Raw genomic sequence first — 16,459 nt, 5'->3', positions numbered from 1 at the left:
AGTTTGAGGTGACGCTACCGAGTCGTCTTTTGTTATTTTTTCTTGGGGTCTTCTGTGAAAATTAGAGCTCATCGAGCTCTAATTTTTGATACCAGTCACTGGCATGTTCGGTCATGTTTACTACATGATTTTTGGCATTTTCCGGGCTCCGGACACAGTTTTAAGGAGTTCCTCGCCAGGATGTTGTCCTAGGCTCGGGCCTAATAGTAAGTAAGCAATAATAAGCAATCATTACGCATTAATATAGAACAAATATACAATAAAAACACACTACAATTAAAAGTATGCAGTGAAAGGGGCAGTACATCTATGGTCTGGCGGTGTGGTTGAGTGAGTCGGTGTTGCAGAGGTCAAGAGGCAGGGTGTTCCAGAGCTGGGGAGCAGAGTGAAAGCTCTGTGTCCCATGGTGACAAGGTGGACAGAGGGAACAGAGAGCTGGAGAGAGGAGTGGTGGGAGCGGGAGGGTGTGGCAGTGTGGAGAAGCTCGGAGATATGGAGGTTTTGGAATGTGAACAGCAAAATTTTGTATTGAATGCATTGTGTGATGACAGATGAGTTTTTGTGGGAGACCAAACAGAAAGGAATTGAGGTAATTCATGTGGGAGGTAACAAGATTGTGAACAAGGGCAGCAGTGAACTGTGGAGTAGGGAAAGGGCAGAGGCAGTGGATGTGAATGAGAAAAACTTGTATGTGTCCTCTATCTGCAGGTTAAAGCACTAGCTACCCAGGTTCAGTTGTGACTGTAGAGTAACGATACAGGCTACATTCCTTAAAAGGTGCACTATGTAACTTTTCTGGTGATTGGGGTCTGCCACCCTTGAGCTATTTTTGCATTACCTGGAATGTTTCACAGCAGGGTAATAATCATTCATTTATTAAAATATGATTGCTTTTATTGCTAAATATATATACTAGAAAACAAACACTGTAATGACATACTGTAGGACATTTCAGGAAGAGCAATGCTATTTCCATAGAGACAAGCAGGTGCCCAATTCTACTCCAGTGAAACACAGCCCTCACTTACTTGGCTTTCTTTGTTCTGTAGATAAAATTGAAAATGGAGATGTGTACCAAAGAAAAAGAGGTCCACATCCCACCAATGCAGAGGGCCAGGAAGAAGGAAGCAAACAACAGGAAGTAACAGAAAGAGCAGCAAGCAGTTGGCGACGCATCCTTCTTCTCATTCTCGCGATCACCATCCACAACATCCCAGGTAAGATAAAACATGTATTTATGCCCTTTATATGCCAGGATATAGCAACCATTTTAGACATGGGTTTGTTCTGGTTTAATCCTGGTTCAGAAATTTGACAGAGCAATGTTGGCAAAGCAGTTTCTTACACTTGTTGACATTTTCAACAAGTATTAAAATGCGGTACACTTGCATTATTTTTAAGCTTGAAAATGAAAAATCACATTGGTCTTTCATTAGCCTGAGTTTTTAAAGGCTTTACCTCAGCATTGACTTTCTGTCTATCCTAGTTTTTGACTGTCTGATCGACTTCAGTTCAAAGCCTGGGAAATCAATGGGATTGAAATAGAAACAGAATATTAAATGTTTTCTCATTATTGTACTGAATTTACTCATCAGTTTTGAACACAGCTTGATTTCAAGATTGATAAATTTAGGCCTAGCAGTTAGGCCTAACTGCTAGGCCTGACCACATCCTGTAAAAAATACACATTGCTCTGGCAGACAATTAGAAATACAATGTGTGTAATATTTATAACCGTTAACGAGAAAACAAATATTCATTGTGTATTTACTGTTTATTTAAAGGTGCACAAAGTAACATAACTGGTGGAGGTTCTGCCACCTGCCTGTCTCCATGTAGATGTTATTACTTTGCCTGGAATATTCCACAGTATGGCATTAAAGAAGACATTAGTAATTTCAGTGGGACTTTCCTGGTTAATTAAAGGATAAAAAAGTAATAAATAAAATAATAATAATTTCAAGGTATTATTTAGCAATTCAAACAACTCTAATCAAATAAATTTATTTATTTATTCATTTTAAATTATTTATTTTACTTTAAATATTGGCAAATCAAAACTACTATCTATATTTTTTATACAGAGGGATATGAGTTTGGTCACCACGTCCTCTGGTGCATCTCAGTGACGCATGTGAAACAAAGAAGTTCATTGGTCATATATATACTGTATATCAACTGTCAACAGAGCTTTGTATAGTGGCTCAAGAGACATCAGCACTGCTCTGTTATAGACGCTTGCACATGCCTGCTCTGCGTGCTCTATAAGCATGTAACCTCCTATCTCAGAGGCTCCGATCCTTCTCAAATCAAATCTCACAGTAAGTTTATTTAACATGTGCTTGCAAAGGAAATGTCATTTCAGGGGGGCGCATGCTCATGCAGCGACCGGCAGCAGAGAGAAAATTGTCTCGTTTTTGGATGATTGTGCCTGTTTTATAGGTTTGACAGGACACAGATCACAGTGCATGTTTGTCTGGCGGTGGTGGGGGACTGTTGTGTCACCTTTGCTCAGCTGTGCTGTGGGGCAATGGAGTTTATTGTCCTGTTTATACTGGGGACAGTGCTACATACCGCTTTGAGTTTCCAGCCCCTCGCGGAGGAATCATTCCGGATCCAGTACAGCAGAGAATTTCTTCTTCAGTGGGAAAGTTCATCGCCTGTCGACCCGCATGTCGATCTTTTTCCTCCAGGCGTAGATACATCTGACTTTTTTAACTCGCGTAATGTTGTCCCTCGAAAGCCCAGGAAGCAAGGAAAGAGGGGCGGGGCACGCCAGCGGCTACGGAGACAGTCGCTTAACCGGATCCCTTTGCCCTCTATGATGCTGATAAATGCCCAAACCCTCAGAAGCAAAATTGACGAATTACAGGCCCACGTACACTTTCAACATGAATTCAGAGACGCTTGTCTGTTGGCTATCATGGAGTCTTGTCTTACGGACAGTGATGTGGACGCAGATCTGGCTTTGGATAACTTCGGGGAACCCCTTCGCCTAGACCGTGACGCAGGTGTCACTGGCAAATCACAGGGCGGAGGGGTGTGTCTGTATGTCAACAAGCGCTGGTGCAAAAATGTCATTGTCCGGGACAGTCTGTGCCCTAAGGATGCGGAATTGTTAGCGGTGTCCTTACGCCCCCCGTATCTTCATCGGGAATTTCCACAAATATTCGTTGTTGTGGTCTACGTCCACCCCAAGGCCAATGTGGATAAAGCATCAGACACTATTCTTAATGTGACGCAAAAGCTCCAATCCAAAAGTCCAGATGCGCCTGTCTTTATCCTTGGTGATTTTAACCAGTGCTCCCTAAAAACTGTCCTGCGGAACTTCTTCCAATACGTGACGTCCCCAACTAGATGCAATAAATCATTGGACTTGTGTTATGGCTCAATCAAGGGAGTGTACAAGTCTTACCCTCTTCCACCATTGGGGAGCGCCGACCACAACTGTGTGCAGTTGATCCCAACATATCGCACTGTCCTGAGGCGAGGAAGCATCCAGACCAGACAGTCCAAACAGTGGACTGAGGATGCAGTGACGTGCCTACAAGGCTTCGAATGTACGAACTGGGATACATTTTATGAGTCTTCTTCTGGCATTGATGAGTTGACTGATGTTGTCAGTAGTCACGTGATCCCCCAAAAGACCATTAAATTATACCCAAATAATAAACCATGGGTTACGAAAGCCTTGAAGATCTTACTGAGTAAGAAGAGAAGGGCTTTTCGCGAGGGTAACCTGTTAGAACTAAAGCTAGTAACACGAGAGATCAAATGTGAAATTAGGAGAGCTAAAATCAATTATAAATCAAGGCTTGAGAATCAGTTGGGACAAAATAGAATGGGCTTGGCCTGGGATGGCCTAAACACCATTCTAGGTTCCACCAGGCAGAAACAGTCTAAGATTGACTTGAAGGATATTAAATCTGATAAACAATTAGCTCAAGTTTTTAATTCCTTTTACCTTAGATTTGAAACAATGGATTTTACTAATGAAATTCTTAAACGGAAGAATGATTTGCTTTGCCCTGGCTCACCACCTTTCAATGAACGGTTAGTGGTCTCTTGCTTTAGACAAACTAATGCAAAGAAAAGTCCAGGCCCAGATAATATTTGCGGCCGCCTGTTGTCCTCTTGTGTGGAACAATTAGGTCCAGTCTTCTTTTATATATTTCAGATGTCAATCCACCAGCAGAGGGTGCCAAAGACATGGAAACAAAGCACAATAATTCCTGTGGCCAAAACAAAACACCCCAAGGTTTTAAATTATTTTAGACCAGTGGCTTTGACCTCACTAGTCATGAAAGCCTTCGAGAGGCTTATGAAAAATGAACTTGTTCCTTTAGTGGAGCACTTGCTTGACCCCCTGCAATTCACATACAGGGCGGGTCGGGGGTGGAGGATGCCACAGCAACTCTTTTAAATATGGTCCTTAAACACCTAGAGAGCTCAAAAACGCATGCAAGGCTCCTATTCTTGGACTTCTCCTCAGCTTTTAATACCATCCAGCCACACCTTTTAATTGACAAACTTGTTTCAAATTTTAATTTGGATTTTAACATCGTGGGCTGGATTTTGGACTTCTAATTGGGAGATCACAGAGAGTAAAGGTGAATGGGTGCCTCTCTGATGTCTTAAATTCTTCTACAGGATCTCCTCAGGGTTGTGTGCTCTCACCACTTTTATATATTTTGTATACAAATGACTGTCGCAGTAATTATGTAAATCAACATATATTGAAATTTGCAGACGACTCTGTCATCATCAGTCTTTTGCATGGCGACGAAAAGGACCATGGCCCAGTTGTTGAGGACATGGTACAGTGGTGTGACAACTCTTTTTTAAAACTAAATGTCAGTAAGACTAAAGATATGTCTATTGATTTTAGCAGACAGGTCACAACTCCCAGAGCGACCGTTATCAAAGGTCAAGAGGTAGAGCTAGTGGAAAATTATAAGTACCTGGGAACCTTGATTGACCACAAACTGAACTTTAATGATAACACAGACATGCTGTGCAAGAGAGGTCAGCAACATCTGTTCTGCCTCAGAAAACTGTCGTACTTCCAGGTGGACAGGACTTTGATGACTTGGTTTTATAAATCTTGTGTTGAGTCTGTTTTAACTTTTTCTATGTTGTTGTCGTAACGGGTGCGGGAAGGACCGAGAGGTGCAGACTCGGGGCAAGGTTACAGTGTTTATTTACAAAGTCAGTGAAATTCAGTCTTAATAAGTTCATACAAGTTCACACGGGCAATCACGGAGCGGGAGGCAGACCAGGCGGGCGGAGTGCAGGTCGGGGACGGGGAAACCAGGACCGGGCAAGAGCAGGACGAGACCGGGGCAGGCAGGTCCGGCGTAGTCCAGAGAGCGGAGTCCAAGACCGAAGGTAAGCAGCAAGCCAGAGACCAAGAGGAGGCAGGTAGCGAGACGGAGGGGTGACTTTACCGGAGCTGGAGCGCAGAGGCAGGAGCAGGGATGAGCGAGGACAGGGATCTGGAGGGTAACAAAATCCAAATGAGTACATACAGGCAGGCACCAGAATACAAAACTGAGCTAGAGCATTCACGTTTACACGCGGACGGTCTGGCGCCGAGTGTAGTCTGCCAAGCCCTCAAGTACTCAGCAGCAGGTGGCGGTGATTACGACGATGCGCTCCAGGTGCGTGCGGGAGAAGTCTCGAACTCCGCCCAGCTCCGGGCAGACAGGTCGGGGAGGGGTAGAGAGCACGGGAGGACAGGAACAAACGGACGTCATGACAGTTGTGTTGGTATGGGAATCTGAATATCAAAGCTAAAAAATCACTCAGTAGAATTGTACATTTGAGTGAGAAAATCTTGAGGGTCCAGCAGGCTTCTCTGTCTGAGCTGTTCTCCAGACAGGTGAGAAGGAAGGCTCTGAGCATCTTGTCTGATGATGCTCATCCTCTTCATGATGAGTTTAGTTTTCTTCCTTCTGGCTCTAGGCTCAGGTTTCCTTCAGTGAGGAGTAATAGGTACAAGAACTGTTTTATTCCTGCGGCCATTTTGCTTTTAAATGCTGCTCAGGGTAGAAACCCATTTTAATCTTATTTACCGCTGGGTATTTTTCCTGTTCTGTGGATAGACAAATATGTACTGGTTTTTCTTGTGTCCTTTCAATGTTTTTATATGTGTTTGTCTTTTTTGTTTTCTCTCTATTGTAAAACTAATTGCCCCATGGGGGACACAAATAAAGTGAAGTTGAAGTTGATTTCAGTCACTTGTGCAGGGATAATGCAGGTCGTGCAGTCACCCTCCATTTACCATAATCGTTTGATCCATGTCTGCTCATAAAGTGGTAAAATAGGAAACTTTATATGACAATAAATGTATGACATAATCCCTGAGACATCCACCTGTTTGGGATCAAATGCAGTGGACACCCGTAGGACAAGAATGTGAGCGGTAGGTTGTACACATCAGTGGAAACACTCCTGCCTCAGATGAGAGACATGGGAGCGGAATGACGGGATATATATAATTGCCTTTATCTTGTTTTTGTTTTTTTGTTTTTTTTTAACAGCAGAGGACCATCATCTTCTCCTCTGCTTTAAAGTGCTTACGCCTCTCTTTGCTGCATGTTAAAGAGGCAAAGATTGCAGACATTACACTGGCAGTGATTTTTAAATGCCACATATGTACAATGCCATATTCTGTATGTGCTTGTATTGTCTCGCTCCCTTTTACGCCAGCATTAACATCATGTAGGTATCGGAAGTCCAACCTGGACACGCCCCCTCATTAACGCTACCACTCTGTCAAGACTAGTCTCGTTTTAGCTAAATCTGCACGATGAAACATTTCTGGTGGATGTTACTGATTTGCCTAGAACAGGGGTGGGAAAATATATATGTATTACATTAGAGATTTTGCCAGTAATATGTAGCAAAGCATAAATATGCAAGGCTCATAGTACAAATTGTTTTCCAAATGCATTAATAAAATTAATAATGAATTTATTACATTTTAGTTAAATAAACACATTCAGTTTTATCAAGTGCCAAAAGATCAACAACTTGTTGAACTTTTTTTTATTGCCTGTGCATCAGTAAACACAACAGAAAAAGCTCAAGTTCAGTTTCTGTGGGAACAGTGTTGTTGAACTCCTTGTGTTGTCAGTTCAAAGTCTGGTCTACGTTTTCTTGTGGCAATTCTCAAGATAGATCCGAAGTGTTGGTCAGTTAACCTGGACCTGTGAGGGGCTTTGTTGATGTTCATGATCCTGAATGTCTGTTCACATACGTAGGCAGAACCAACCAAAGACAGCTTCGTTAAGTGAAGTATGAAAGTCATTCAGTTTAAGAGAGCTGAACTTCTCCTTTAAGACTGAAGATCGATCAGTTCCAATTGCACATCTTGTGATGCGGTTTCAGGGTCTTGGGACAGGACACCAGCTGAAGCAACTTCTCAATGTTTTCAAAATCAAAGAAGAGACGACTGAATTCTCTGTGCTGTTCATCCAGTAATTTGCAGTATTTCTTTGCGTTTCGCGTTGCCTCTTTCTGCGTGCCAAGTGTGGCGAAATGAGTGAAAGATGTGTTTGCAATTTGTCAGGAGTATAAAGTTAGTGTCATAACCTCTGACAGGAGGAACCAAAAAGACAGAACCTGGGGAAGGTTTAACAGTGTTTATTTACAGAAGTGCAAAGTGCAAAATGACAGTAGATCAAGCGGTGAGTTGAGAGCAGGGTGTTTGCCGTGGTCCAGGGATAGAGTGGGAATAGCAGACTCTGAGATGGGACGGACAGTACAGGTAGAGAGACGGGAGAGCTGAGCTGGTCCAGGGAGTGGGGATCTGGTGAGGAGCAATTTAGCAAAGTCAAAAAGTGCAAAAACATGACCTGAGCCAAGCAGGGTGTACCACAGAGATACGCGGACGATCTGGCGCTGAGTGTCAGGTCCTGGCTCTTCTTATTTTCCCCAGATGCAGCTGATTGCAGATTAGCACAGGAGGAGCCAAAATTTTCGCCCAGCTCCAGGCTCAGACACAGAAGGGAGGGGAGAAAGTGCAGAAAAAGGCGGGGCCGACAGGGATCGTGACAGTTAACTTAGATTTGAAAGCTGTAACATGTTTATACATGTAATGCCCAGACTGATCTTTCTCCTGTAGTTTCACATTCAGCTCATTCAAGTGCAAAAATATGTCCACAGCAAACGCAAAATCACAAAACCAGTTCTTGTTGCTTAGCTCACGAAATTCGTCAGATTTCCCCACCAACTCCAAAAATAGGCCAATTTCCTATTTCAGGTCTCACACTCTTTGAAGCATGAGAGTGGTATAGCAAGTCCTGATGATCTGCATCAGTTTGCTCTAGGAACTTGATGAACTGACGATGCTGAAGTCCCCGTGCGCGTATTAAGTTGACAAGTTTTACAACTAGATTCACGACATGAAGCTGCAATATAGACTTGCAAAGAGATTCCTGATGGATGATGCAGTGAAGGAAAATGACATCCTGCTACGGGTTTTCCTCTTTCACTTTATCCTGGATTCTTTTCAGCAGCCCAATGTTTTTTTCCAGTTGAATTTGGTGATCCATCCGTCATGACATTGGCAAGTTTACTCCAAAGTAGTTTATGTCTCTCTGCGGCAGCAGACACTGTGTTATATAAATCCTCTCCCTTCCCTTCAGGACCTCCATGCTCAAAACTCCTCTGTTATCTCAAAACTATCATTAATCCCTCAGATGAAAATTAGGTGCTGAGCAGTGTTTTTTAAATCATTGCTTTCAACCAGTGCTAGTGAATATGACTTGAAGGATTCAGCTTTTTTGTTTAATTGGCTGGCTATATGTTCGTCAATTACTTCCACACGGCGAGTCAAAGTTCTGCTTGACAAACAGATTTTTTCAAACTTGCCCTGAGTCTCCGGACACAAGACACCTGCTGTCTCCACCATGCATTCTTTTAAAAACTCACCTTCGGAGAAAGGTAATTTGAATGCCAGCTAAAACTTGCCTTGGTACTCAACTCTTGAATCGCCGTTTGCCGGTGAAAAAAATGTTGCTGAGTCTGTAAATTGGTTGCCAACCTCTGAGCCGTAGCTGCTCGTTCCTGTGTTGACTGCTTGCTAGCGTAGTTGGCATGTTTCGTAGGAAAGTGATGGCTGATATTATACTCTTTGAAAACTGCAACAGTTTCTTGGCATATTAGACATACAGCTTTTGATCAGACTTCAGTAAAAAAAAATAAATTTGTTGTCCACTGCGTATTTAACATTCGACACTCACTACCCACTTTTCTTGTTTTTGATAAGCTCATTTTGCTAAGAGAGAAGAGAATAATAAACGCCAACAAGGCTGATGTAGCTGAAGTGCGCCATCTGTTGGGGAAACGTTGGCATTACAGGGGAAAGGTAAATTGACCAAGGTTTACCCTTACCTATTTTAATATAATTTGGTCACGTTCGGTGGGCCGAATTATTAAGGCCAAAGGGCGGGCCGTATGTAACCCTCGGCCCGTAGTTCGCCCACTCCTGGCCTAGAATGTTCCATAGTAAAGCATTAAACTTATCTATCCTCATGGGGACAAATAAGTGACACTACTGTACCACATTACATATCACAAGGGAAAAACACAAAATATGTATAGGAATAAATAATACATACGTGTAATGCCATACAGTGGTACATTCCAGACAAAGCAATAATCAACAAATTCACCAATAATAGTGATCAATTTTCATTCTTTTTTTTTTCATTAAGTGAGTTTTTCATTCATATTAGCACTTCAACACTGAGTACAAGTACTTTGCCAGAAAATCTATGCTATATATAAGGTATGCATTGTGTTGTCAATCTCAATGAACCGCTTGAGTAATTGGAACACTTGAAATTATCACACTCTATGGACGTGTCACTTATCGGTAATAAAATACCACTTGAATCAATACATTCTTTCAACAGAAAAAAAATTGAAGACCTATGCATAATGTTCTAAAATCAATATATTAAATTAGATAAGGATAGAGATCTTCAGTCTGAGAAGCTGTACAATATGTTGCAATCAAATGGAAATTCTAATCTGAGTAGCTGCAATCATCAAATTACAGTCTGTAATTATTCAAATAATAGAATGTCCTCTGTAAAGAACAGAATAGTGTGTCTTTTTTATAGCAGCATCTTGTTGTACTTATAGTTCAGTTCTCCAGACATATTCTGAAATTAATATAATTATTTCATTAGGTCATTGCATCAGTTCATATTTCAGCTACACGTATTATGTAAAATTTACTTGAGCTTTTGACCATGTTATGCTGTTGTACCCTCTTCCAAAACTAGCTGGGGTGTATTTTTGCTTAACACTTGTTTTATTAATCCATTAATCCAAAAATTGTCTTTTCTTAGCACTCAAAAATGCTCTGTTCAAATTTTGCCCAGATCGTTGCGCGACCGATAAAACTCTGGACTTCTTCTGCACAGTTTTAAAATCCATAAATCCTCACCGGACTCGGTCTACGCTCAAATTCTGTTCACAACAAATGCATGGCTCAAGCGATAAGGACTTAATTTTTTACTTTCTGATCGTTTCTATTACTGAGAGGGAGGTCCAACAAATTCCTTATTACATTATTGGAAATTTAAGTGAAGTTTATAAGTTTATTAAGTATATTTTCCAAACATAACCTTATTTTAAGTTAGAAAGTGTGAAATACTAATCTCAAAATGACCAAAAACAGAAGCCACAAAAATGCATAACATGTGTTTGTTAAGAGCCCTGGGATAGTCCATAAAAGCTGTTGCAGCAAGATTATTGTGTGCTATGGCACGGAGCTACAGATTGATGGTCCATGGAGACAAGTAGGAGGTAGACCCCTCCATCTGATAGATTACATCTTTAACAGAAATGACTGAACTTAATCTTGACTCTCCCTTTTTTATTAAAACAAGTAGCATGGTGATCTGGTGTGTTTTTGCACCAGATGCCCTTCCTGTTGCAACCAGTGACATATTGTGATTAGAGAAGGCATGTGGGAGCTAAGTATCTTGCCCAAGGATACAAAAACAATATGCACCAGGGCAAGGCTTAAACTGTTTACCCTTGGTTGATGTTTAACCTACATAATTGCTTATTTATTCTTTACATTTGTGACTGTTATTTGAAAATAGCACAATTTATTATTTACTATTAAAAACAAAACATTTCAAAATTACATGAAGGACATTTCATGTCACTTAAGTTATTTAGTTTTTTCTTGGATTTGAATATCACTTTATTGTCTGGGTTGTGATTTAAACCTTAGAAGTTGCTGGGTAAGACATTTCATTCATGTTGCCTTATGCTTTATGAGGATGGTTACAATTACTATGTAACTTTTGGTATGGGTTACGGTTGACATCTTAGAAGTTTTTGGGCAAGACATTTCACCCATATTGCCTCAAGTCACATTATAGGGCTGATGGGGTTACAATTTCAATTTGGTGCACTATGTAACTTTTTGTACAGTTTGCCACTTGCTTGTGTCCATGGAGATGCTATTGCTTTGCCGGAAATGTTCAATCTACATCCAATTATGACATATTTTATTTTGTGGGGAATGTGGATGTAGATTTGTTTTTTTTTTGTTTTGTTTTTGTTTTGTTTTGTTTTGTTTTGTTTTTTTGCAGTTTTAAAGCAGCAAGAATCTGATATTGGCTGTAGTCTATGGTGGTGTAAACATTGCTAACTTTGAGCAACTGTGTTATCATTGAACTAACTAAAATTTTTTAAACAGTATGTATAACTGTGTGATATTTCAGTCAATTTAATTATTTTAATCTCAATTAATTTAGTCTTATAACAGTATCATCTTATTAAATACAGTAAAAAATAGATGTTATTCGAATAGTGAGAAATTTAATTAAAATCATAAGTTGTTAATTCAAAGGCTTCAATATATTTTCTAATGAGGGAGATGTTATGATTTTCCATAATTTTGTGCCAATGCCACAACAAACATTTTAATCATAATTTTCTTGAGTCATTTTAAATAAATAATAACTCCTGATTGGTTGTCTTTAAGATGATGGAGATTGCCGATTGTATTGTACAATTTTCATCAACAGATATTTTGGTACATCAACAATTTTAAGAAAGACACACCTAAAAGGACGTAAAAGTGGCTCTGATGCAGCGCAATGCAGCACAATCAGATGATGAATTAAACCTGTGCTTGTGTGTGGAGAATAGTGGAGGACTTTGGACAGGCCTCTTGTAGTGTGTGCAGATTGGTGATTAAAGCATAGTTTAGCTGTCAGCTGGATCATCTCTCAGCCTTTAAAGGGAATAGAACATTAAAAAAACGGCTATATATTTTAGTAGCAAAGAAAGTGTTTAGTTCCATTTAAAGTAATGGTGTTTATTAAAAGCCCTGTGGAAATGAGTACAATTGATACCTTACTATGGGGCTCTGGAACTACAACAGGCGAGCTGATTTATGCTGTTAAAACATCCCTCAAATTATATTTGACAACTGCTATTTTATTGAACAACTTAATTTAGCTATTGATAAAGGCCAAATGGTTGGTGCCGTCATTTTTCTAAAAAAAAAACGATCTACTACACAATCATGCGCTTATACAAAGACTATCTGGACTAAACAAAATCTACAGTGGTTTAAGACATCTGTAACAAAGACAACAATATGTAATAATCAACAATGAAAAATCATCCTTTTTAACATCTGACAATTGATCGTCAAGACATCAAACGAGTGAAAGAGGTCAAATATCTTGTCTTGAACTTTCATTTATTATTTGAAAGTCATGTTAAAAAAAGGTTGTAAGAACAACTAAATCCATTGTGTATAGGTTCAAAATAATCAGAGACAGTTTGCTGTGTTTGCTGCAAATGTTTTCATGCATGCATCTGATTCTTTTTTTTTTTCAGTCAGTTATTGTATCACCTGCTGCTGACAGGCAACAGCATCTACAGTTAAGATACTAACATAACCACATGTACTATTGCACCAACCAAGCAACCAAGTAATAATTTGAAAAACCTAAAAAACCTTAGACACATATAACAAAATACTTTTTTAGCCTTTAACCATGTTATAACATTGTTCCCTCATCAAAAGATAACTGGAGCTATATTTTGCTTCACTCATGATTGTCTGTGTAATTCCTCACTTCTAATCTCACTCTCTCTCTAATCCCTTCACTGCTACAACGACTTGTCCAGTTAACAGATTTGTCTTTCGCTTCACTCATGCTTGCATTATCAATCCTAGGCAAGCATTGCATTAGGTTAGCATATTAGAAAAGGTCGCCAACCCTAGTTGTTGTTTGTTTTTTCAATAGTTAATCCCTCAGTGGACCCAGTTCCCAAACAAACAAACATTCATTCGTACTCTGAGCAGGTTTGCATCTCCACAAATCTGACTCTTTTTGGTCTCCTCCTGCTTGTTTTGATGTAAATGTCGTTCCTTTGGTTATAATCTTCCACAGTATAAACTTATGTTTTTAACTCCATGGAGTTATTTTTCAGTAATAGTGTGGCTTCATGGCTAGAAATGCACTCAGTTACAAATACTGTTGCAAAATTTATAGTGAACTAAAAGTAAAAAGTATTCATGAGAAATAAAACCTCAAGTAGTTACTTTTATGCAATATTAGCTTTTCAAATATGTTTGTTTGTTGTTGTTTTTTTGGGGTTTTTTTTTGTTTTTTTTTAATTGATTTATTTAAAGCTGAATTAAATAGTTTCAAACCACAATCTGTGAGTTCTGAGTAAACAGAGCAAGTGATACATGGGCTGTTATGTGAGTTTATAGATGTAGCAAGAAGCAGAGACAGCAGTGAAACATATGTGCATTAGGATGACTATGGCTCAAGTAATAATTTTTTTTTTTTTTTTTTACTCAATTAGTGTTTCTAATTATTAATCCACTCCTGCATTTCACCGTGCAGGGCGGTTATAGGAACGCTTTCACTTTAAATGGGTTTATTGACTATAATGCCCATGATCAAGACTTTGCTGGTCCCAATAATCTCTGAACACACAGTCACTAGAATAACTGTGGCAAAAGTCATGTGACTACTTCCTCAGGGTTGTCAAAAGAAGAGATGGAATATCAATCTTGTACCCAGTAGTACACCTGGGTACTTGTTCAAGTGCTCAGTGGTGTTTTTAAAAAAAAAAAAAATCCACACAGAACAAAGAAAGACTATATGGAAGAAGAAGAAAAAACAGAACCCCCCCCCCAAAAAAAAACAAAAAAAAACAAAATGAGGAGGCACTGCAGGTGTATAAGGGAAAAAGATATCAAGAGATATCATTGAGATATCAATTTGAAACTTAGTGTTTACCATTTTTTTTACACATGGCCAAAGATGACAATTTTTTAATATATGAATCTCAAAAATACATTACTTGATTCATTAGATTCTAAAAATATACAGTGGGAGTTTTGGACATTTTGTGTGTGTGTGTGTGTGTGTGTATATATATATATATATATATATATATATATATACATACATACACATATATATATGAAATTAGACTAAGCTTTTCCTGTTTTAGGTCAATTAGGGTTACAAAATTATCTCTTTTTGCTACATGCCAAAACTTCAGAGTCAGATGTAACTGAGACAAGTTTGGAGGCTGCCCATACATTTTCAATCAGGCTTTGTGATGGCCACTCCAAAACACTGACTTTATCTTTTAGCCACTTTGTAATCAATTTGGCAGGATGCTTTGGGTCATTGTCTATTTGGAAGACCCATTTGCGACCAAGTTTTAACTTCTTGGCTGATGTCTTGAGATGTTACTTTAGTATTTCTGCATAATGTTTGTTCCTCATGATGCAATCTAATACCAGTCCCTCCCGCAGCAAAACAACCCCACAACATTTATTTATTTTATTTATTTACGACAATGTGCAGATACATTAAAAAGATGGCTGCACCAGATTTAGCAAAATGCTAATTTCCATCTGTAGTCCTTGGTGTCACAAACATTAAAAAAAACAATTCACATATAAAAAGTGCAATACAAAAGATAATGTACAAGTGTGCAAAACTTTCAATACATAGTGCAAACTACAAGTTATTAAAGTGCAAGACATAGAAAAAAAAATGCAACAAATATCAGAATGAATACACTGTAGTCGCTATCAGATGATACACACGAAAACATGATGTTGCCACCCCCATTTTTGACAGTTGGGATGGTGTTCTCAGGCTTGCAAGCTTCCCACAGTTCAATTTTCATTTCCTCAGACCACAGGACATGTCTCCAAAAACTAAGATCTTGTCCTTGTGTGCATTTGCAAACTGTAATCTGGCTTTTTTTATGTTTCTATTGGAGTGTTGGCTTCTTCTTGGCAGAGTGGACACACTCTTACCAGCTTCAGCCAGTATCTTTACAATGCCTTTTGCTTTTGTTCTTGGGTTGATATACATATTTCAGACCAAAGCATGGTCATCTCTAGGACACAGAACCCGTCTCCTTCCTGAGCAGTATGATCGCTGGATATTCCCATGATGCATATAATTGTTTGAACAGATGAACGTGGCACCTTCAGACATCTGGAAATTGCACCTAAGGATGAACCAAGCATGTGCAAGTCCAAAATTCTCTTCCTGGTATCTTAGCTGATTTTTTTTTACTTTCCCATGATGTTACACAATGACGCAGGAGCCAATCAGGTGCCAGCTTGCGGCCAATGCTCCAATTGCACGAGAGGTCTGTCAGTTCAAAGCGTGCACAGGAGCTGGAGGCCTGGGGCCATAACAGTTGGTATCCATAGCCAGTGTTGTTGATTATTTGACTGAGGCTGTTCAGACCAATGCAGAACTGCAGTGGGGACAGTGTGTCTCCTTGGTATGTGTAAGTTGTGCAAGTGGCTTGCCATTGACCCAAAGGAGGTTTTCCACAACTTCATCGAGTTTGCAATGTAGGCTCTTAGAGTCCTGTTGATGTTGTACAGCTTCAGGCATTCAGTGATCCATGTGTTTGTCACTGAGTCATACGCTTTCTTGTAATCAATTCAGGCATGCACAGGTTGGTTCTGGAGTCTCAGGTGACTGGTCGATCACTGAGGAGCTATATATATATATATATATATTTATATATATATATATATATATATATATATATATATATATATATATATATATATATATATATATATATATATATATATATATATATATATATATATATATATAAAAAAGCCACATTGACATGTCCCTTTTTTATGAGACATGGTCATATATAACAGACCATACAGAGATGTCCTATCTGCTTTTCAAGTGTACAATGGGAATGAAGGTCAATTCAGAATTTGATTGCTGGTTTGGCCATGATGTTTCTACTCACAATAATCATAGCACTAAAATGCTAATTTAACTGTGACGAGTAAATTTTCAGCTTCAAGTCTAGCAACTTTGAATAACACTGGTAATAAAAGAGAATTTACAATTCTTTACTGTTTATTTACAGTTTGATTGAGTGC

The 16,459-nt window shown here is 39.2% G+C and overlaps 1 protein-coding gene across 2 annotated transcripts in view; it reads left to right on the top strand.

The window, feature by feature from the left end:
* The window catches only part of LOC117387508 (zinc transporter ZIP11-like), a 146,413-nt gene that overhangs the window by 116,309 nt on the left and 13,645 nt on the right, over positions 1–16,459 (top strand). For both annotated transcript variants that reach the window (XM_033985024.2, XM_033985025.2), the window contains exon 6: positions 1,050–1,217. In XM_033985024.2, coding sequence (XP_033840915.1) covers positions 1,050–1,217 — 168 coding nt within the window. The remainder of the gene's footprint in view (positions 1–1,049; positions 1,218–16,459) is intronic.

Source organism: Periophthalmus magnuspinnatus, chromosome 19 (assembly GCF_009829125.3).
Source record: "Periophthalmus magnuspinnatus isolate fPerMag1 chromosome 19, fPerMag1.2.pri, whole genome shotgun sequence".
NCBI classification, from domain to species: Eukaryota; Metazoa; Chordata; class Actinopteri; order Gobiiformes; family Gobiidae; genus Periophthalmus; species Periophthalmus magnuspinnatus.
This window is presented reverse-complemented; position numbering and strand designations above follow the sequence as displayed.